At 44.8% G+C, this 23,789-nt stretch overlaps 1 protein-coding gene across 19 annotated transcripts in view; it reads right to left on the reverse strand.

Annotated features, from left to right (window-relative positions):
• The window catches only part of LOC139563217 (neurofascin-like), a 156,354-nt gene that overhangs the window by 58,229 nt on the left and 74,336 nt on the right, over positions 1–23,789 (reverse strand). For 14 of the 19 annotated variants that reach the window (XM_071381691.1, XM_071381701.1, XM_071381671.1 and 11 more), the window contains exons 2-3: positions 9,380–9,524; positions 5,283–5,300 (exon numbers count right to left, since the gene is read on the reverse strand). In XM_071381691.1, coding sequence (XP_071237792.1) covers positions 5,283–5,300; positions 9,380–9,524 — 163 coding nt within the window. Of the gene's footprint in view, positions 1–5,282; positions 5,301–9,379; positions 9,525–20,457; positions 20,517–23,789 lie in introns of all 19 variants that reach the window. The other 5 variants (XM_071381719.1, XM_071381743.1, XM_071381725.1 and 2 more) reach the window with 2 other exon arrangements.

Genomic DNA, 23,789 nt, shown 5'->3' on the forward strand with positions numbered 1-23,789 from the left:
GATTGGACATGATTTGGAAAGGCACACACCTGTCTATATAAGGTCCTATAGTTGACAGTGCATGTCAGAGCAAAAACCAAGCCAGGTCGAAGGAATTGTCGGTAGAGCTCCGAAACAGGATTGTGTCGAGGCCCAGATCTGGGGAAGGGTACCAAAACATTTCTGCAGCATCGAAGGTCCCCAAAAACACAGTGGCCTTCATCATTCCTAAATGGAAGAAGTTTGGAACCACGAAGACTCTTCTTAGAGCTGGCCGCCAGGCCAAACTGAGCAGACGACCGACAAGGGCCTTGGCTAAGGGAGGTGACCAAGAACCCGATGGTCACTCTGACAGAACTCCAGAGTTCCTCTGTGGAGATGGAAGGACAACCATCTCTGCCGCACTCCACCAATCAGGCCTGTATTGTAGATTGCCAGATGGAAGCCACTCCTCAGTAAAAGGCACATGACAGCACGCTTGGAGTTTGCCAAAAGGCACCTAAAGGACTCTCAGACCATGAGAAACAAGACTCTCTGGTCTGATGAAACCAAGTTTTAATGCCAAGAGTCACGTCTGGAGGAAACAGGCACCATCCTTACGGTGAAGCATGGCGGTGGCAGCATCATGCTGTGGGGATGTTTTTCAGCAGCAGGGACTGGGAGACTAGTCAAGATCGAGGGAAAAATGACTGGAGCAAAGTACAGAGAGATCCTTAATGAAAACCTGCTCCAGAGCACTCACTTATAATTCACTATATCACAATTGCAGTGGGTCAGAAGTTTACATACACTAAGTTGACTGTGCCTTTAAACAGCTTGGAAAATTCCAGAAAATTATGTCATGGCTTTAGAAGCTTCTGATAGGTTAATTGACATCATTTGAGTCAATTGGAGGTGTACCTGTGGATGTATTTCAAGGCCTACCTTCCAACTCAGTGCCTCTTTGCTTGACATCATGGGAAAGAAATCAGCCAAGAGATAAAATTGTAGACCTCCACAAATCTGGTTCATCCTTGGGAGCAATTTCCAAATGCCTGAAGGTACCACGTTCATCTGTACAAACAATAGTACGCAAGTATAAACACCATGGGACCACGCAGCCATCATACCGCTCAGGAAGGAGACGCGTTCTGTCTCCTAGAGATGAGCGTACTTTGGTGCGAAAAGTGCAAATCAATCCCAGAACAACAGCCAAGGACCTTGTGAAGATCCTGGAGGAAACAGGCACAAAATTATCTATATCCACAGTAAAACGAGTCCTAGATCGACATAACCTGAAAGGCCACTCAGCAAGGAAGAAGCCACTGCTCCAAAATTGCCATAAAAAAGCCAGACTATAGTTTGCAACTGCACTAGGGACAAAGATCATACTTTTTGTAAAAATATCCTCTGGTCTGATGAAACAAAAATAGAACAGTTTGTCCATAGTAATGTTTGGAGGAAAAAGGGGGAGGCTTGCAAGCCGAAGAACACCATCCCAACCGTGAAGCATGGGGGTGGCAGCATCATGTTGTGGGGGTGCTTTGCTGCAGGAAGGACTGGGACTGGTGCACTTCACAAAATAGATGGCATCATGAGGGATGAAAATTATGAGGATATATTGAAGCAACATCTCAAGACATCAGTTAGGAAGTTAAAGCTTGGTCGTAAATGGGTCTTCCAAATGGACAATGACCCCAAGCATACTTCCAAAGTTGTGGCAAAATGACTTAAGAACAACAAAGTCAAGGTATTGGAGTGGCCATCACAAAGCCCTGACCTCAATCCTATAGAAAATGTGTGGGCACAACTGAAAAAGAGTGTGTGAGAAAGGAGTTCTACAAACCTGATTCAGTTACACCAGCTCTGTCAGGAGGAATGGGCCAAAATTCACCCAACTTATTGTGGGAAGCGTGTGGAAGGCTACCCGAAACGTTTGACCCATGTTAAACAATTTAAAGGCAATGCTACCAAATACTAATTGAGTGTATGTAAACTTCTGACCCACTGGGAATGTGGGTCAGAAGTAAGAAATTCAATCTGAAATAAATCATTCTCTCTACTATTATTCTGACATTTCAGATTCTTAAAATAAAGTGGTGATCCTAACTGACCTAAGACAGGGAATTCATACAAGGATTAAATGTCAGGAATTGTGAAAAACGGAGTTTAAATGTATTCGGCTAAGGTGTATGTAAACTTCCGACTTCAACTGAATGTAAATGTGTTTTTTTTCCTTATTTTTTTTAATACTTTTGCAAACATTTCTAAAACGTCTTTTTGCTTTGTAATTATGGAGTATTGTGTGTAGATTGATGAGGGGGAAAAAATATATATAAAAAATTCAATCCATTTTAGAATAAGGAAACGTAACAAAATGTGGAAAAAGTTAAGGGGTCTGAATACTTTCCCAATGCACTGTACATATTTCCATCAAATACTCCAGTATCCCTGCACAATATGCATCTGGTAATGGCACTGACCCTGTATATAGCTCCCTCTCTTATTTCTTGTGTTTTCTGTATTGTATTATATATATATATATATATATATATATATATATATATATATATATATATATATATATATACAGTACCAGTCAAAAGTTTGCACACATCTACTCATTCAAGAGTTTTTTTGTTACTTTTACTATTTTCTACACTGTAGAATAATAGTGAAGACATCAATACTATGAAATAACACATACAGAATCATGTAGTAACCAAGAAATGGTTAAACAAATCAAAATATATTTTTTATTTTAGATTCTTCAAAGTAGCCACCCTTTGCCTTGATGACAGCTTTGCACACTTCCCATTCTCTCAACCAGCTTCATGAGGTAGTCACCTGGAATGCATTTCAATTAACAGGTGTGCCTTGTTAAAAGATCATTTGTGGCATTCTTTTCCTTCTTAATGCATTTGAGCCAATCAGTTGTGTTGTGACAAGGTAGGGGTGGTATACAGAAGATAGCCCTATTTGGTAAAAGACCAAGTCCATATTATGGCAAGAACAGCTCAAATGAGCAAAGACAAATGACAGTCCATCAATACTTTAAGACATGAAGGTTGTCAATCCAGAACATTTCAAGAACTTTGGAAGTTTCTTCAAGTGAAGTTGCAAAAACCATCAAGCGCTATGATGAAACTGGCTCTCATGAGGACCGCTACAGGAATGGAACACCCAGAGTTACCTTTGCTGCAGAGGATAAGTTCATTAGAGTTACCAGCCTCTGAAATTGCAGCACAAATAAATGTTTCACAGAGTTCAAGTAACAGACAGGTCTCAACATCAACTGTTAAGAGGAGACTGTGTGAATCAGGCCTTCATGGTCGAATTGCTGCGAAGAAACCACTACCAAAGGACTTGCTTGGGCCAAGAAACACGAGCAATGGACATTAGACCGGTGGAAATCTGTCCTTTGGTCTGATGAGGCCAAATTAGCGATTTTTGGTTCCAACTGCTGTGTCTTTGTGAGACGCAGAGTAAGTGAATGGATGATCTCAGCATGTGTAGTTCCCACCGTGAAGCATGGAGGAGGAGGTGTGATGGTGTGGGGGTGCTTTGATGGTGACTGTCACGCCCTGACCTTAGAGAGACGTTTTATTTCTCTATTTGGTTAGGTCAGGGTGTGATTTGGGGTGGGCATTCTATGTTGTCTATTTCTTTGTTTTTGGCCGAGTATGGTTCCCAATCAGAGGCAGCTGTCTATCGTTGTCTCTGATTGGGGATTATACTTAGGCAGCCCTTTTTCCCACTTTCTGTTGTGGGATCTTGTTTTTGTTAGTTGCTGGTTTAGCGCTACAAAACTTTACGTGTCGTTTTTCTTTCTTATTTTTTTGGTGTTAATTTAATAAATTCAAAATGTACGCCTACAACGCTGCACCTTGGTCTCATTCCGACGACAGCCGTAACAGTGACACTGTTGGTGATTTATTTAGAATTCAAGGCACACTTAACCAGCATGGCTACTACAGCATTCTGCAGCGATCATCCTATCTGATTGCGCTTAGTTGGATCATTTGTTTTTTAACAGGCCCAACACACCTCCAGGCTGTGTAAGGGCTATTTGACCAAGGAAGAGAATGATGGAGTGCTCCATCAGATGACCTGGCCTCCACAATCACCCGACTTTAACCCAATTGAGATAGTTTGGTATGAGTTGGACCGCAGAATGAAGGAAAAGCAGCCAACAAGTGCTCAGCATATGTGGGAACTCCTTCAAGTCTGTTGGAAAAGCTGGTAGATGCTGGTAGAGATAATGCCAAGAGTGTGCAAAGATGTCATCAAGGCAAAGGGTGGCTACTTTGAAGAATATAAAATATTAAATATATTTGGATTTGTTTAACACTTTTTTGTTACTACATGTTTCCATATGTGGTATTTCATAGTATTGATGTCTTCACTATTATTCTAAATGTATAAATTAGTAAAAATAAAGAAAACCCTTTGAATGAGTAGGTGTGTATCCAAACTTTTCACTGGTACTGTATATATATTATTATTGATATATTATTGATATTGAAAACTGCGATGTTGGGTAGGGCTTGCAAGTTAAGCATTTCACTGTACTTGTGCATTTGACAAATAAAACGTTAAACTAAATGAGTATTATAACAGACACAATAGACACAACAGAAGCGTTTCTGGGGTGATCCACAAAATGAGTCAAAATGATCATTTAAAAAAAGATCTGCATTTTTTATATTAATAAAGACTTGCTAAAGTGCAATAATTCAGCATTTCCATTTGTGCACTCTGTGTGTTATTTTATGTGATGGCCCTGATAAGGTCAGCCATGTTATGTGAACTGAACTCTCGTTTGAATATGGTCAAACTATTCCTTCAATATTTTGTTCAAAAGAAACATTGAACATATAATAGTCAAATCCTAGTGTGAAAGCAGGTGAGCTCGTTCTACTCTTTTTGGCCATTTTCAGTTTTTTTTGTGGTGGAACACTGAGTGGGTCGACCAGTATGCCTGTTACCCACAGATTGACAGTCTAGAAATGTTTTACAAATCGTTGTTGTTGTTGTGAAGCTTGCATTCAATTGCCCCTCCCAGTTCCACACAACAAGCTTCCATTCCCCCTGTTACAAATATATGGCTGATTTAAGATAAAATCGTCAACCCTGTTACTTCATTTGGCACTTAATAGGCACTTACTATATTTTTTTTTTAATTTAACCTCTTGAGATGGGAAACATGTTCATTATTACATTGAAAGCGTGATCTTTATGACGGAATGTTAAAATTAGTTACACTACCCAAAAGGGACTCATTTCGTGGAATGACCCGACTGCGTTAATAAAAGATCACTTACGGTCCTGCTGGATCTTTGCTGTTAGTCCCAGAGAGAGTAGGAAAATATACAGAGAGAGAGTTGGCAAGAGATTAATGTTGCAGGTGTTAGTGATATTAGAGGGTTCATTAAAACATTGTCCTATAGCAAGAGCATATCTACAGCATTAAACAATGTTCCAGTCGCATACAGCAGTCACAGTTCTATTGTTATGGAGTAAGTACGTCATAAAAGAAAAAGATGTGGTAACAATGTTATTCTACAAAAAAAAATGTGTTATTCTACTGTTATATCCATGTTATGTACCTAAAGTACATTTACATTAGTTATGCGATTAGCTAGTTGCGTAGAAAGTTGAGTGACTACACTGACTGTGAATATGTCCTGAAACAAATTAGCACAATAAGACGGAAACTTACCTGTTGATGGATTCCACGTGGCGACACGGTTGGTTTTCAGGGAGGGGGCAGCCGATAGAGAAAAAGAGGGGGGTTATATGATCGCCAATGTCTGCTAGCATCAGCATGGTAAGACAACAACAAGCTAAGAAGACCCCACCCACTGGACACACACTGGTTGAATCGTCGTTGTTTCCACGTCATTTCAATGAAATGAACCAACGTGGAATAAACATTCAATTGATGGCTGTGCCCAGTGGGCAGGCATTTGGGACAATCTGTGATAGTACTATATTTGAGAAACTAAAATACAAATATATTTCATTATTTCCCACTGCAAGAATTATCACAAAACAGTACATTTAAGTGTATAATATATTCCCATAATGGATGTTTTTTGTTGACTTGATGGCACTCTTAAGGAATGGCCATGACTGACATAGCTGACACAGTGGTCCAGGGCTGTGTGTCTGATTGAGAGTCCCTCCCCTCCCCTTGATGTAATGTTCCTAGTGTGTGTGTGTGTGTGTGTGTGTGTGTGTGTGTGTGTGTGTGTGTGTGTGTGTGTGTGTGTGTGTGTGTGTGTGTGTGTGTGTGTGTGTGTGTGTGTGTGTGTGTGTGTGTGTGTGTGTGTGTGTTTCCAAGGCTATGGGGGGATATAGACAGGTGAAACACTCAACTCCCCAGATCTTTTATTTAGTCAGAATAAGCCATGGTCACATGGGAGGGGTAGGGGAAGGGTGAAGGGAAAGAACCGAAGAAGGACATGACAACCCTCATCAGTAGAGGTCACCACTGGGACCTGAGTGGATGGGGGGACGGCTGGGGAATGAGTACTGAGATAAATGAATCTCTCCTCAGCTCACATTAGAGACATACAGTCCTATACACAACACACGGTACCATTCATTCCTGTCAGTTGTGCCTGTACAGCAGTAAGTGAGAAGCAGAGGATTCCATATTTCTCTGTTGTCTATCAATCACCCGGGGCCTCATTTATAACCGTTGAATAAATTGAACACTAAATATCTGCGGGCACCATTTCTGAAAATATTGAGATTCATAAACTTGATGCACGCCATGTCTCCTGTTTTAAATCGGACTTGTTGTGAAACTGCGCGAGTGATCAAGCATTATAGCGCCGCATGAAAAAACGTCCATCGTTCACCTTTTATGGTGACAATAATGCCCTTATTTGCTGTTTACTTTGGAAGTATTGGAATTAGGCTAATATAGTATCTAAAGGAAATAGCAATGGTGAACTTGATAACATGTCTTTGAAGTTGTTGGCAGAATGTTTTCTTTTTCAGTGACATTTGCTGAAACACTTTTTTATTTTATTTTTTACTTCAGTAGGCCTACTTACAGTGGTAGCCTACACACTTCCATAAATCAACTGTATTTTCACCTGTTAAATTCTACAGTAAGTTATTAACCACGCTACCTGTCCGATGCATAGGCTTCAGCAAAAACGTGAAATTATAATAGCCTATCTAGTAGGCCCAATTACATGAGAGATGTTCATGGTATGGTTACTTCAGGAATATGAAGTCGTCATGGTCAGAAAAGGTGAGGAATTTATTCTGCAATGGTTATGATATATGTAGGCTATTATGTTTACAAATGAAATATTCTCCACTTTACAGTATTCAGAAGTAGCTTTGCAAAGTCAATGGAAAAGGTCAAATGTCCGTTCTACCGTTAAACTGCACTTGTCTTTTTACTACTGTGAAGTGGATCCGATTAAATGAGAGACGGGAAGAATGGTAGCCTATCCTAACTTGTTGTAGGCCTATAGGCTATTTCACACGTAGCCTATGAAACCATCACAGTCAGAAAGGTGAGGAATTTATTCTGCAATCATGGACATTAAACAAATAGTAGGAAATAAATGCCTATTTGTAATTGTTTTAGAAAGTAAAGATTAAAATAAATCGACGTTCGCGCTTCTCACTAACAGAAAATGATTCTATCTTGTTATTAAATTTAGCTACCTGATTTATTTTACGAATAAGTCATCATATATTCCCCGTTTGCACAAGGCTACTAGGCTACTTTTGCCTTCTTGCAATGCAATACTTCAACTACTAGAAACTGTGTGTAGGCATGGTCTAAAGTTTGCGGGAGGATAAGCACAGTCTCACATTAAGTTCTGTTTTATAAAACGTTTGTATGACAATAGGTGCACACATATTTTGGGGCATATTTTCTGCATACACAAAGTTGTTAAATAAGGCCCCAGGGCTGTAAAATCACCTGTTTCCAGACAGCCCTTTTTCTGCATCTCTGTCACTCTGTCACTCTTTCCCTGTCCCTGTCTCTCTTTCCCTCTCTCTGCCTCTCTTCTCATGTCTTTATCTCTGTCTCACTGGTGATGAATATATTTGTGAGAGGTCGAAGGGGTTACAAGGGTATTATGTATTTTTCTCTGTGGGGGCTTCTCTCTCTCTCTCTCTCTCTCTCTCTCTCTCTCTCTCTCTCTCTCTCTCTCTCTCTCTCTCTCCCCCCGTTGTGTGTGTCCTCTGTCTGACACTAATCAATAGAGCTTCCTGAGGGCGCGGGTGAAAGGTTGTGGGGTATAAAGAGACATTGAGAAAGACGGCGCAGTAGGGGGGAGATGAGGTGGAGACTACAGAGGTGATGACAGCTCATGACCGTGTGTGAACGTGTGTCTATACCCTGTGTGTTTGAGGCACATAAAGAGGTAGACAATAAGTGGTGTGTGTGTGTGTGTGTGTGTGTGTGTGTGTGTGTGTGTGTGTGTGTGTGTGTGTGTGTGTGTGTGTGTGTGTGTGTGTGTGTGTGTGTGTGTGTGTGTGTGTGTGTGTGTGTGTGTGTGTGTGTGTGTGTGTGTGTGTGTGTGTGTGTGTGACCACCGCATAGCAGGTGCCCATGGGGCTTTATCTGCTATCAAATCATTTTTCATAATGCCACTGTGAGACATTCTCAGCTATTATTGTCCTTTTTAACAAAAACCGAGAATGAAAGGAGAGAGAAAAGGCTAGTTCTCTTTCACTTTGTCTCTTTGTTTCATATTCCCACTGGAGTCAGTCCGATGGGACACTATAGTCGGGAGCTTTCACACATGTTATGATGGCCTGGTACTGGAGTGTGTGTGTAACAAGATCTCATAGTGTCCCTTCGAAATTCAACGTGTTATGGATGAACGTCACAATTAGTTCCGCTTGGTTACAGGGTTAAAACGGAAACAACTCAAAGGTTAACAGTTTAGGCATTCATTCAGAGTGGTTAAGGTTAGGGCTATGGTTTGGGGAAGGCTTAAAACAAAATAATGAAAAACAATGTGCTATTACCATAAGGTACCATCAGTATTGTGTGTGTGTGCATGTGAGTTGGTGTGTGTGTGTGTGCATGTGTGTTGGTGTGTGTGTGTGTGCGTGCGTGCGTGCGTGCGAGTGTGTAAGATGGGGGATGGTGAGCTCCAAACCTATTGTTCAAGATATCACTGGATATGAAGCTAGATCTGCAGATGTAAAGACAGGATCACTGTGTTGAGTAATACATCTTCGACATCACTTGATCTTACAGTATATTTAAGACGTTGATTTACTGTGGAATTCCTTCTGAAAGCTGTCACAGTTAGGTGTCTCTACACCAGTGGGTTAGAATGGGATGTCGCATGCTTTTTTAATGACCTAAATGGTAGCCTTACCATAATAAATGCCAGCTATGTGTTTGCGATGTGGTTGTTGGACTTACAATCGAGAGGAACATCGATAGCAGACACTTCTTGCCACAGCAGCAGGACCAGTGATATGACAGACAGGGCCCAAGGCCCGCCCTGCGCCAACATCTCTCGCCTCTGTTTCTCCTCTCCCGTCACAATTCCTGATACGTCTCTGACCTATGTGAGAGAGAGAGAGAGAGAGAAAGAGAGAGAGAGAGAGAGAGAGAGAGAAAGAGATGTGTTTTCAGTGTGTGAGTGTGGCTGGCCTACATCTGCAGCTGAGGCCCTGGCTCCCCAGCGAGAGCTTCCCATAGACAAGCTCCAGAGAGAGGAGAGATGTAGACATCACACAGACCAGTATCCCCCTCTCCTCCACTACCACATTACCCCAAACCATTACCGGTACCAGAATCAGTACCCCAGTTCCCCAGGCCCAGCACTAACTGCCGACCCTCCTTCTTCCAAAATAGTCCAGACTCCCAGGACCCAGGACCCTGTTCCTCCACTCCCCCAGGCCTCCAGACCCAGAGTACCATAACATAGACGAGGGTACCATCTCAGCCCACTAGCCCCATACACCCTGCCCCCCAAACCCAGACCCTTCCGGTGCCGACAGAGATGGCCGCCTCGCTTCGGGTTCCTAGGAAACTATGCAGTATTTTGTTTTTTTACAGGTTATTTCTTACATTGGTACCCCAGGTAATCTTAGGTTTTATTACATACAGTCGGGAGGAACTATTGGATATAAGAGCAACGCCAACTCACCATCATTATGACCAGGAATACGACTTTCCCGAAGCTGATCCTCTGTTTTGCCAACCACCCAGGACAATGGATCAGATCCCAGCCGGCGTACCAAAACAACGACGCCGTAAAAGAGGCAGACGAAGCGGTCTTCTGGTCAGGCTCCGGAGACGGGCACATCGCGCACCGCTCCCGAGCATACTACTCGCCAATGTCCAGTCTCTTGACAACAAGGTAGATGAAATCCGAGCAAGGGTAGCATTCCAGAGAGACATATGAGACTGTAACGTTCTTTGCTTCACGGAAACATGGCTCACTCAAGACACGCTATCGGAGTCGGTACAGCCAGCTGGTTTCTTCACGCATCGCGGCGACAGAAATAAGCATCTCTCTGGTAAGAAGAAGGGCGGGGGTGTATGCCTTATGATTAACGTGGTGTGATCATTAAGACGTGGTGTGATCATAACAACATACAGGAACTCAAGTCCTCACAATCAAATGTCGACCACATTATCTACCAAGAGAATTCTCTTCGATTATAATCACAGCCGCATATATTCCCCCCCAAGCAGACACATCGATGGCCCTGAACGAACTTCATTTGACTCTATGTAAACTGGAAACCAGGCCCTCCCCCGCCCTCCCTTCGGAAAAGCTGACCACGACTCCATTTTGTTGCTTCCAGCCTATAAACAGAAACTAAAACAGGAAGCTCCCGCGCTCAGGTCTGTTCAACGCTGGTCCGACCAATCTGATTCCACGCTTCAAGATTGCTTCGATCACGTGGACTGGGATATATTACATATTGGGTCAAACAACAACATTGACGAATACGCTGATTCGGTGAGCGAGTTTATTAGCAAGTGCATCGGCGATGTCGTTCCCACAGCAACTATTAAAACATTCCCAAACCAGAAACCGAGGATTGATGGAAGCATTCGCGCGAAACTGAAAGCGCGAACCACTGCTTTTAATCAGGGCAAGGTGACCAGAAACATCACCGAATACAAACAGTGTAGCTATTCCCTCCGAAAGGCAATCAAACAAGCTAAGCGTCAGTATAGAGACAAAGTAGAGTCGAAATTCAACGGCTCAGACACAAGAGGTATGTGGCAGGGTCTACAGTCAATCACGGATTACAAAAAGAAAACCAGCCCCGTCGCGGACCAGGATGTCTTGCTCCGAGACAGACTAAACAACTTCTTTGCCCGCTTTGAGGACAATACAGTGCCACTGACACAGCCCGGTACCAAAACCTGCGGACTCTCCTTCACTGCAGCCGACGTGAATAAAACATTTAAACGTGTTAACCCTCGCAAGGCTGCAGGCCCAGACGGCATCCCCAGCCGCGTCCTCAGAGCATGCGCAGACCAGCTGGCTGGTGTGTTTACGGAAATATTCAATCAATCCTTATCCCAGTCTGCTGTCCCCACATGCTTCAAAAGGGCCACCATTGTTCCTGTTCCCAAGAAAGCTAAGGTAACTGAGCTAAACGACTACCGCCCCGTAGCACTCACTTCCGTCATCATGAAGTGCTTTGAGAGACTAGTCAAGGACCATATCACCTCCACCCTACCTGACACCCTAGACACACTCCAATTTTCTTACCGCCCCAATAGGTCCACAGACGACGCAATCGCAACCACACTGCACACTGCCCTAACCCATCTGGACAAGAGGAATACCTATGTGAGAATGCTGTTCATCGACTACAGCTCAGCATTTAACACCATAGTACCCTCCAAACTCGTCATTAAGCTCGAGACCCTGGGTCTCGACCCCACCCTGTGCAACTGGGTCCTGGACTTTGATGGGCCGCTCCCAGGTGGTGAGGGTAGGTAACAACATCTCCACTCCGCTGATCCTCAACACTGGGGCCCCACAAAGGTGCGTTCTGAGCCCTCTCCTGTACTCCCTGTTCACCCACAACTGCGTGGCCATGCACGCCTCCAACTCAATCATCAAGTTTGCAGATGACACTACAGTGGAAGGCTTGATTACCAACAATGACGAGACGGCCTACAGGGAGGAGGTGAGGGCCCTCGGAGTGTGGTGTCAGGAAAATAACCTCACACTCAACGTCAACAAAACAAAGGAGATGATCGTGGACTTCAGGAAACAGCAGAGGGAGCACCCCCCTATCCACATCGATGGGACAGTAGTGGAGAGGGTAGTAACTTTTAAGTTCCTCGGTGTACACATCACGGACAAACTGAATTGGTCCACCCATACAGACAACGTGGTGAAGAAGGCGGAACAGCACCTCTTCAGCCTCAGGAGGCTGAAGAAATTCGGCTTGTCACCAAAAGCACTCACAAACTTTTACAGATGCACAATCGAGAGCATCCTGTCAGGCTGTATCACCGCCTGGTACGGCAACTGCTCCGCCCACAACCGTAAGGCTCTCCAGAGGGTAGTGAGGTCTGCACAACGCATCACTGGGGACAAACTACCTGCCCTCCAGGACACCTACACCACCCGATGTCACAGGAAGGCCATAAAGATCATCAAGGACAACAACCACCCAAGCCACTGCCTGTTCACCCCGCTATCATCCAGAAGGCGAGGTCAGTACAGGTGCATCAAAGCAGGGACCGAGAGACTGAAAAACAGCTTCTATCTCAAGGCCATCAGACTGTTAAACAGCCACCACTAACATTGAGTGGCTACTGCCAACATACTGACTCAACTCCAGCCACTTTAACAATGTAAACATTTATGATTTTTTTTTATCACTAGCCACTTTCAACAATGCCACTTCATATAATGTTTACATACCCTACATTACTCATCTCATATGTATATACTGTACTCTATACCATCTACTGCATCTTGCCATCTTGATGTAATACATGTATCACTAGCCACTTTAAACAATGCCACTTTTATATGTTTACATACCCTACACTACTCATCTCATATGTATATACTGTACTCTATACCATCTACTGCATCTTGCCTATGCCGTTCTGTACCATCACTCATTCATATATTTGTATGTACATATTCTTCATTCCTTTACACTTGTGTGTATAAGGTGGTTGTTGTGAAATTGTTAGGTTAGATTACTCGTTGGTTATTACTGCATTGTCGGAACTAGAAGCACAAGCATTTCGCTACACTCGCATTAACATCTGCTAACCATGTGTATGTGACCAATACAATTTGATTTGATTTTGATTTGATTTGATTTTAACCAAACCCACTCAATCACACAGCAGCTGAAGACACTGACTTTTCATTCAACATTCCCCTCCATTTCAACCAACTAAATACATGACGAAATACTAAATGGCGATATACTTAAATAAAGCACACTTAGTGGAAACTGTAAATAATAGATGCATCTTACAGCGATTAGTCTACAACAGCTTGTTACCCCTGGGGTAATACCCAAATCTCATACAAAACCTGTGCGTGACCCACACACACACTCCCATGCATAAACCATCTGGTGATATGTCAACCAAACACCATGCTACAAAATACCTAATCTGCCCCTGGGGAGGAGGATACAGCATTCCTTTGGCTTCATCTGACACACACACACACAGATGGGCGTGCACACACACACACGCCCTTATTTTTTTATTTAACTAGGCTAGTCAGTGAAGAACAAATTCTTATTTACAATGATGGCCTACCCCAGCCAACCCCAACGACGCTGTGCCAATTGTGCGCCGCCCTATGGGACTCCCAATCACAGCCGGATGTGATACAGCCTGGAATCGAACCAGGGTCTGTAGTGACACCTCTAGCACTGAGATGCAGTGCTATAGACCGCTGCGCCACTCATGAGCCCATGGATGAACGCACTGATGAACACACAGAGGCAGACAACCCCCCCCCCCCCCCCCCACACGCACACACACACACACACACACACACACACACACACACACACACACACACACACACACACACACACACACACACACACACACACACACACACACACACACACACACACACATAGCTGGATGAGAGAATGGAAGGATGGATGAAGGAACGAGTGGAGACAACAAAGGAAAGACACATATGACTGTCTTGCTCTACTCCCTAACACTGTCTCTCTCTTTCCTTCTCTTCCTTCACATGCAAGTGAGAGCATCAATGTAGGTCACTATAGTTCCCCCTATAGCATGCAAGTATCTACACTCTCTAAATTAGTAAAGATCCTCATATACACTCTTAGAAAAAAAGGGTTCCCGAAAGGGGCTCCATAGGAGAACCATTAGAATAACCTGTTTTGGTTCCAAGCAGAACCCTCTGTAGAAAGAGCTCTACATGGAACCCAAAAGAGTTCTACCTGGAAGCAAAAAGTTTTCTTCAAATGGTTCTCCTATGGAGACATTCGAAGAACCCCTTTAGGTTCTAGATAGCACTTTTTTTCTAAGAATGTAGGGCTGCGTTGCAGATATAGGTTATTGGCTTTTCTAGGTGACCTAGCAGATACTCATAAACAAAGGTGACCTAGCAGATACTCATAAACAAAGGTGACCTAGCAGATACTCATAAACAAAGGTGACCTAGCAGATACTCATAAACAAAGGTGACCTAGCAGATACTCATAAACAAAGGTGACCTAGTAGATATGCAGTAGTTTACTGAGGCTTCACAACAATCAGGTCAGGACTAGTTCTATGACTGGGTCCTAGGGGTGGAAACCTGGGGCAAGTCTACCCTGCTGTCTGCCCTACCATTCTAATAACACTGTTAGACAAGCAAACTACACTAAAGATTAATTTAGCAACATTTTCCAAACCAAAATATCCAAATGGAGGAAAAAAATATCAAATGGAGAAACAAAAATCTGACATTGATTGGTTTATCAAGACAAGTCCCCACCCTTGTCTCAAAGCAGCGCGATAACGCTGTCCCAATCATAACGGTGCTGAAATTGTAGTTGACCACATGGCAATTCTTTAAAGTATTTAAAACGGTCGGTTGACTGGGAATTTCAGTAAGCAACAATATGACAAATGTCTTCAATGGCATTAGCCTACTTTATTCCAATATGTTCATCATTTCGCGATATTCATTCCCACAGCCATTATTAATTCATCCAGCCAGTTGTGGTTAAGAAAATGCGCATGCATAGTGGTGGGCTTTGCGAAATGATGGGACATGCCTCGCAAAGTTTAGAACTGCCACAAGGACGCTAACAGCCTAGTAACTGGCGCTGCCTAGCAACCATCGTTATGGCGCATCGCATCTCATGAACGAGCATTGCTTACGCCGGACTTAGCTACGACTAGTCTTATTTTGGTTGGTGCAACAGGTATTTTTGATCCCAAAGTCAGATGTAGCTATGCTCGACCTAGCATTGAAGACCAACTTTTTGGGCTCCTGGAGTGTGTGTGTGTTGTGTGTGCCCTCCTTGAGAATAAGAACAAACGGCACTTCATAACAGATCAACCCATAAAATTAGCGCAGCTACAGTATGTTTAAGTATGATCTTCCTTTTGTCCTCCACACCAAAGGAGTAATCTTGATAAGAGTTGATTTCACTAATGTGGAATCACAGAGGAAAGCTTTGAATTGGTTTAACTTCTATTAGAGAACAGACGGGTCAGTGTATATCCCTGCTGGTAGGGCATGGATAGTTCTGCCTAGCCTGGCTCCAGATCTGTTTGTGTTCTTGCCAACTCCATTGCTGTCATTGTCGGGCAAATAATGTTAACCGTGACATTTCCATAAGGAGATGGCAAGAGAGGAAACATACTGTCACCAAGGCTAAATTCTGCCTGGTTTCAGGAGTTCAGCTTCTCGCCATCTGACAAACATGTCAGAAAGGGTAGGTGTTGATAGATTTTGCTATGGATGGTGGTCGGGGAGGCCAGCCCCCGGTCGTAGATCGGAGTTTGTAGCTGGCTTCCCGACAGGGTCACCCCCCAAGTCGTGATTTGTGGTTATGCTAAGCATGCTGGCGGGAACATCCAGCCCGAGGTTGAGCTGGTCCGCCCAAAAGGAACATCCAGCCAACTGGAGGGGTACATGGGGGTTTTAGCCTTCTGCTTGTCAAATGTGGGCATGAGGATTTGACGGAAGTTTCTGGAGGGCTGGATTGTTGGTGCGTCGGCTAGCGGGTGATGGTGGGGGTTGATCTCAAACGCGGTGAAATCAGGTGTGGGCCCGATGAGGGTTTGTTGGGCGTATCGGACATGCAATTGGCTTTGAGCGGATGTAATTGTAGTAGGGTTCAGATGACTTCATGTGTGATTGGAACCTGAGTCTGGTGATGGAGAGGTCTCTGTCTGAACAGAGACTCCGAAGGGCACGGTAGTGGAAGAGGTGCAGAGAAGGAAACTGAAGATGGTGAGTGTGAGGATACGGGAAGCGTCCTGAGAGCAGTGATACTGACGGAGAGGATATTGAAGGTGATGGGGCGCTGTTGATGGTGGTTGCCTCTTACGGATGCCCCTGAGTAGGAGCGTGTTCTGCATGCATTGGAGGCCGCTGAGGCATGTCCTGATGGTGGTGTAGTAGGAACGGAGGTGCTGGTGGGTGTACGTGACCTAGAATGTGACAATAGGAAGATCGCAGTTAGGAACATGGCCCGGTCAACAGCAATGGAGGATGCGAGGTCAGGGCTCAGTGTGGAGCAGGCCATGGCTGTTGGGTGGAGACGGGAGCTAAGTCCCGGCTGCAGGAAAGAAGGTGAGCATGTGCACAGCGAGGTAAGTGGGTGTGAGTTGCTATCTGATTCGCTGATAAGCTAGTATATGGCGCACATGTGTAGCTGCAGATTCTGTTCATTTGTGCACTCCATTGTGTGTATGTCTGTGCTCTTCAGTGTGTGAGTTCCGTAGTTTGCAAATGTGTGTGTGTGTGTCTGTGCGTGTGTGTGTATTTGTGTGTGTATGTGTGTGACTGCGTCCACGTGTGTGTGTGTGTATAGGCTCAGTAAAAAGGCGTTGGAAGAGGATTTGAATATTCACCATGAACATTATAACAGATACAGATAACGACATTAACCTAAGTATTATAATTACGACCATTAGCATCAATTAAGCAGAAAACTAGCATGCTAAATTACACTATTATGCAGAATTACTATCTAAATCATGCACATTTTCTTCCATTATTTAAAAAAGGCTATTTCTTAAAATAAACCCTATGTCACTTATCCCCATTGAAATAATACACTTTATTAATAATTATATAATAACACTTTATTTATAATTCATAAGTACTACTGTTTAAAATAAGCTTCTGCCGTAAAGTATATTCAGGGGATATTCAGTTTAGATTTCTTAGTTTTTTTTTCTAATCATTTCCTTAGTAGGAGGACTTGGTGTGATTTATTTGAAAGGATTCTACAGCTATTTCTGCCTTCCATATTTTGTGTGACACTGGTTACGGCATCCATTTTATAAATATTTGATGTGTTGAGACTATCTGTCCAAATGGATCCATGTCCCATCAACTGCTCTTAGAGAATGCGTCCCAAATGGCACCTGATTCCCTATACAGTGGACTACTTTGACCGGAGACTTCTGTTCCCAGGTCAAAAGTAGTGCACCACATAGGGAATAGGTTGCCATTTGGGATGTGCAGCCTTTGTCTCCATTTATTTATATACAGAGCATTTACCAGTCCCAGGCAAATACACTATATTTACAAAAGTATGTGGACACCCCTTAAAATTAGTGGATTATGCTATTTCAGCCACACCCGTTGCTGACAGGTGCATAAAATCGAGCACACAGCCATGCAATCTCCATAGACAAACATTGGCAGAAAAATGGTCTTCCTGAAGAGCTCAGTTACTTTCAACGTGGCAACAAGTCAGTTCGTCAAATTTCTGCCCTGCTAGAGCTGCCCCGGTCTACTGTAAGTGCTGTTGTTGTGAAGCTTCATGAAAGCTTCATGAAATGGGTTTCCATGGCCGAGCAGCCGCACACAAGCCTAAGATCACCATGCGCAATGCCAAGCGTCAGCTGGAGTGGTGTAAAGCTCGCCGCCATTGGACTCTGGAGCAGTGGCAACGCGTTCTCTGGAGTGATGAATCACGCTTCACCATCTGGCAGTCCAACGGACTAATCTGGGTTTGGCGGATGCCAGGAGAACGCTACCTGCACGAATGCATTGTGCCAACTGTAAAGTTGGTGGAGGAGGAATAATGGTCTGCGGCTGTTTTTCCTGGTTTGGGCTAGGCCTCTTAGTGCCAGTGAAGGGAAATCTTAACGCTACAGCATACAATGACATTCTAGACAATTATGTGCTTCCAACTTTGTGGCAACAGTTTGGAGAAGGCCCTTTTCCGGTTTCAGCCTGACAATGCCCGGTGTGGAAGAACTTGACTGGCCTGCACAGAGCCTGACCTCAACCCCATCGAACACCTTTGGGATGAATTGGAACGCTGACTGACCTCACTAATGCTCTTGTGGCTGAATGGAAGCAAGTCCCCGCAGCAATGTTCCAACATATAGTGGCAAGCCTTCCCAGAAGAGTGAAGGCTGTTATAGCAGCAAAGGGGGCACCAACTCCATATTGTCCACGATTTTGAAATGTGATGTTCGACGAGCAGGTGTCCACATACTTTTGGTCATGTAGTGTATGTTTTCCACCCCCCTTTGCTGTTGCTCCGCCCGTGTCATTGCTACCTAATCCGGCTGTGTGACGGTAATGGGTTGTTCCATTATGCCATTCTGAGGGTACGTGATGAAGGCTAATGGAGCTCTTGTGGGATAATGGACCTCAGAGACAGGGCTGAGTAGATGAAATTAATAAGCTTTGGTGTAGTGGAGGGTGTGTGTGTATGTGTGTGTGTGTGTGTGTGTGTGTGTGTGTGTGTGTGTGTGTGTGTGTGTGTGTGTGTGTGTGTGTGTGTGTGTGTGTGTGTGTGTGCCTGAGAGTGAGAAGTACGAGTGTGTGCCTAATGCACCTAATGCCCCCCCCCATCCCCAAATAGCTATTCCAACCCCCTATTACACAGGCTAACCGATTGGCATAGCAGGTAGTGAAGTAAAACTTGCTATCTCTCTGTCTCTGCTGGCATGTAGTCTCTCTGTGTTAGAGAACCTCTTCTACCCGTCATAACCTGGTTCAGGTGTGCATTAGCAGCCGGAGGGATCTAGACCTGTAGAGGTATTTCAGTTTATTGTTGCATGCAGTTTATCTGTGACACTCTGCTTTGTTAGAACACAGAAGAGTGTTTTGGAGAGGCCATTTTCTCCCTGAGAGCTAAAGTAAGAAGGCCCATCTGTGGATGATACATGACATACATGACATCTAGATTTGCAGGTCTGGTCTCAAGTCCATTTGCTGGTGCTGAACAGACAAGGTACAGACTGTAGACTGTATCCGAGACTATGAGTGCTGATCTGGTGCTTTGACTAAAGAATGGAAACAAGTGGATGTGTATGACTGAGAGTGTGTGTGAGTTCCTGTGCTGGGGGCTGATTATCGCATGTCAGTAGGGGGTTAATGACGCACAGCCCACAACAACATGGCAGTGTGAGGGTAAACCCTGGTACCCAAGGCCCCTTCTCTCTCTCTCTCTCTCTCTCTCTCTCTCTCTCTCTCTCTCTCTCTCTCTCTCTCTCTCTATTTATTGTTCTCTCAATCTCCCTTTCCCCCCTCTCTCACTCTGCCTTTCTATTTATCCCCCCTCTCTCCATCTCTTTTTCTCTCTATCTCTCTGCCCTGGTCTGGTCTTTCAGACAGTGGCAGTGCCCTAGGCATTGACACACTATCAACCCCTGCCTCCCAACCTTCCCCCCAGTCGGGCCAGAGGCAGCGTCCCCTGTTCCAGCTCTAAAAATACCCCAGTACCCATCACACACAATTACCCTCAGCCCCCCAATCCACCCCATTCCACCTCACTACACAGTCACACAGTAAAGACGGGTCTCAGACACACATCCAAGATGCACCCCTCCAATCCTCCACTTTTACACCCCCCCCCCTGAATTGAAACACTCGGTTGCTCCTTTCACCTTACCAGCTCCTCAGCTCTCACAGTACAGACAGAAACACACACACACACACACAAACACACACACACACACACACACACACACACACACACACACACACACACACACACACACACACACACACACACACACACACACACACACACACACACACACACACGTGAAAGCGCACACAGTTGGATTGAGGTGAAGCAGACAACAATTGCTGACAGACAAATAGACAGCCCCCAGACAGACAGACAGTAGACAGCCCCAGACAGACAGACAGTAGACAGGCCTGTCAGGGTCGTATCAGTCTGAGGGGGAGAGACAAGGTCTGGACAAAGACCAGCGAACATCAAGACACACGCATGCATGAATGCACACGCATGCATGCATGCACGCACACAGACACAGACAGACACAATGCTTCTGAGACTTACGTCAATGTGTCGACAAAACCCTCTGTGTCCTCGCTGATTAAAACGCTAACTGCTCAGACCTGTAAAGGGAGAGAGAGAAAAAGAAAAAATATACACATTTAGATGATTCATGTGGAAAATCAGTGGAAAACGAGGAGTCTCAGAAGCTCAGAACCAAAAAACCCTCTCTTTCAGATCTGCTGACGCTTCACTTATCCCTTTGTTTGCCTCAACACAGGAAGACAATAAGGGAGTAGAGGAATACCTCACAAACACTACACACCTCGGACTCTGTGTGTGTGTGCGTGCGTCCGTGCGTGCGTGTGTCGATACAGTGTGTGTGTGCATGCGTGTGCATCTGACACAGAGCCAAACACACTCGTCTCATGCCACTGTTGTTTCATGGAGTGTTTTTAAAGAACTGTGTTGTCTGTGAGCCAGGCAGCCATGGCCCCATATTTACAGCCATGGCCCCAGGTTTACAGCCATGGCCCCAGGTTTACAGCCATGGCCCCAGATTTACAGCCATGGCCCCAGGTTTACAGCCATGGCCCCAGGTTTACAGCCATGGTCCCAGGTTTACAGCCATGGCCCCAGGTTTACAGCCATGGCCCCAGATTTACAGCCATGGCCCCAGATTTACAGCCATGGCCCCAGGTTTACAGTCATGGCCCCAGGTTTACAGCCATGGCCCCAGGTTTACAGCCATGGTCCCAGGTTTACAGCCATGGCCCCAGATTTACAGCCATGGCCCCAGGTTTACAGCCATGGCCCCAGGTTTACAGCCATGGTCCCAGGTTTACAGCCATGGTCCCAGGTTTACAGCCATGGTCCCAGGTTTACAGCCATGGTCCCAGGTTTACAGCCATGGTCCCAGGTTTACAGCCATGGTCCCAGGTTTACAGCATTGCTCACCACGGGAGAAACAACTGGAAAAGAGAGAGCGGAGCAGCAGAGCACACAGACCGGGAAGATGTAAAAGACTAGAAGATCTCATCCCTCTTTTTTTCTCTTGCTTTTATTGCTGTTTAAGCACAGACAGCCCTGAGGAGAGAACACTGCATACAACTCACTATAAACTGCATACAAATCACTATGGGAGACACACATACACACACACACACGCACACAAACACACACACACATTACACACATAAATACAAACTTACACACACATACACACACACAAACATGCACATGCATGCACGCACAGACAAAAGATGCCATGCCTTGACAAAATGCCTTGTCTGCAAGGGCCATGGTATACACACACAGGGCCCCGCCCCACACACACTTCAGCAATCATTGAATGAATCTTTATAAGGGCTAAAGAACACTGTCGTAATAATGGCATAATACACGTCGAAAAAGTGAACGTCATTTTTTTAAGTCATCGTTATGACACCGAGTTCATGTGGAACTACGTTATTTGAGGCCGTATCAGAGTCGATTGAGCAGCTGGGCGACTAGGGCAGTGGTTTTCTAGGTTAAGTGCCTAGCATGGCTGAAGGGCAGAACAGCAGTGCCCTAGATGGGTTGTGAGTGAGCAAGCCTGCAGTAGTAGTGTAGCATTAGGGCATAACACAACACTTCCCTAGTCACTCTGCCTCCAGGCTACACTGCTAGCTAACAGGGTCATAGCTAGTCACTGTGAATGGCATGGCACACAGAACTGTGTGTGTGTGTGTGTGTGTGTGTGTGTGTGTGTGTGTGTGTGTGTGTGTGTGTGTGTGTGTGTGTGTGTGTCTGTTCATTCCCAATTTGTTTAGGATTTGTATAATGTACTACAGTGGTGAGCAACTTTCTCAGGATTTGTGACCTTTGACTTGAGGTGTTAGTAAGAGTTTGACTCAATGGACCCATTCATCTGTTTGTTCAGTGTGTGTGTGTGTGTGTGTGTGTGTGTGTGTGTGTGTGTGTGTGTGTGTGTGTGTGTGTGTGTGTGTGTGTGTGTGTGTGTGCGTGCGAGGCTATGGGAACTTTACTGACATCCTACTCCTGCACTGCTTTTACTGAGGAACACACATGAGCCATACGTGACCAGAGATCAGGCTAACAGGCCAGGGGAAAGCTGCGCGACCAGTGACATCCCTCTCCGCATCCAGCCTTCCATCCTGTCGTCCGTCCATCCTCTGCCGCTCATCGCTCTTCCGCCCCACCTCCCTCGACCGTCCGACCTTCATAAAAGTCCAGCCCCCCTTCCCTCCACACCACTCAGGTCTCAGGGAGTGTGTCATTCATATGGCCCCCGACACAACCCTCATACGTCTAGGATTTCTACACGGAGTATCTGAATGACATACATTTTCACATGTAGACTATGACCAGAGAGCAAAACCATGACCATTTATATTGATGGACATCAATGGGAAAATCCGTTTTTTTTAATTTATATTATGCACCGGAGCTTAGTCTCCAGAGTGTTTTAACCAGAAAACCAATCCCTTTCGCCGTGATCACGGTTTAAAAAAAAGGATTTTCCCTAATTAACCAATTTTTTTTTTTTTTTTAACCACAGTCATCGTCAGTGAACTTTTAATGTGCAATTATGAAGCTTAATAAGTCAAAGTAACACTGTGTAGTGAAGTGTGGCACACAGTCTAAGATGACCAGGAGCTTACTCAGAAGTCTGGTCTTACTGTAATCACTAGGCTGTACTGTATTAAATCACACCCCAGGGGTCAACCAGCAAAGCCTGCAAAGGAACCCCCGTAATGGTGTGTGTGTGTGTGTTAGTCAGGCACCACAGGGCCATGCCATGAAGAGAATGGAGTGGGGCAGTAAGACACAGACAGAGGGGAATACATGTTTATTGTCCTCCATGTATTCACATTTACCATCCACCAGGGACTCCTATCAAGAGTTACAGGGACATGAAAAAACACTCGCAGCCAGTTAAGCATGAGCAACACACACTGTGTGGAGTCTGTATGGAGACGGGACCACTACTGTTGTCGAAAAACCTAGACACAAACCCTATAGCCACAACCACCCAAACACCTTGGCTGAGTAGTGTCTGTCTCTGTGTGTGTGTGTGTGTGTGTGTGTGTGTGTGTGTGTGTGTGTGTGTGTGTGTGTGTGTGTGTGTGTGTGTGTGTGTGTGTGTGTGTGTGTGTGTGTGTGTGTGTGTGTGTGTGTGTGTGTGTGTGTGTGTGTGTGTGTGTGTGTGTGTGTGTGTGTGTGTGATAGACAAGGAGATGGCGGTCCAGTCTATCACCTGCTATTCCCTCATGTTTGTGTCTCTCACTATCCAACCCCTCTCACTATCCAACCCCCCTACCCTTTTCCAGTGTAGGGAGAGTGGGTGAGAGGACGTGTTTGAGTGTGCTCTCTTACCCCTCGCTATTGGCCTC

This window comes from Salvelinus alpinus, chromosome 2, assembly GCF_045679555.1.
Source record: "Salvelinus alpinus chromosome 2, SLU_Salpinus.1, whole genome shotgun sequence".
Taxonomy (NCBI): domain Eukaryota; kingdom Metazoa; phylum Chordata; class Actinopteri; order Salmoniformes; family Salmonidae; genus Salvelinus; species Salvelinus alpinus.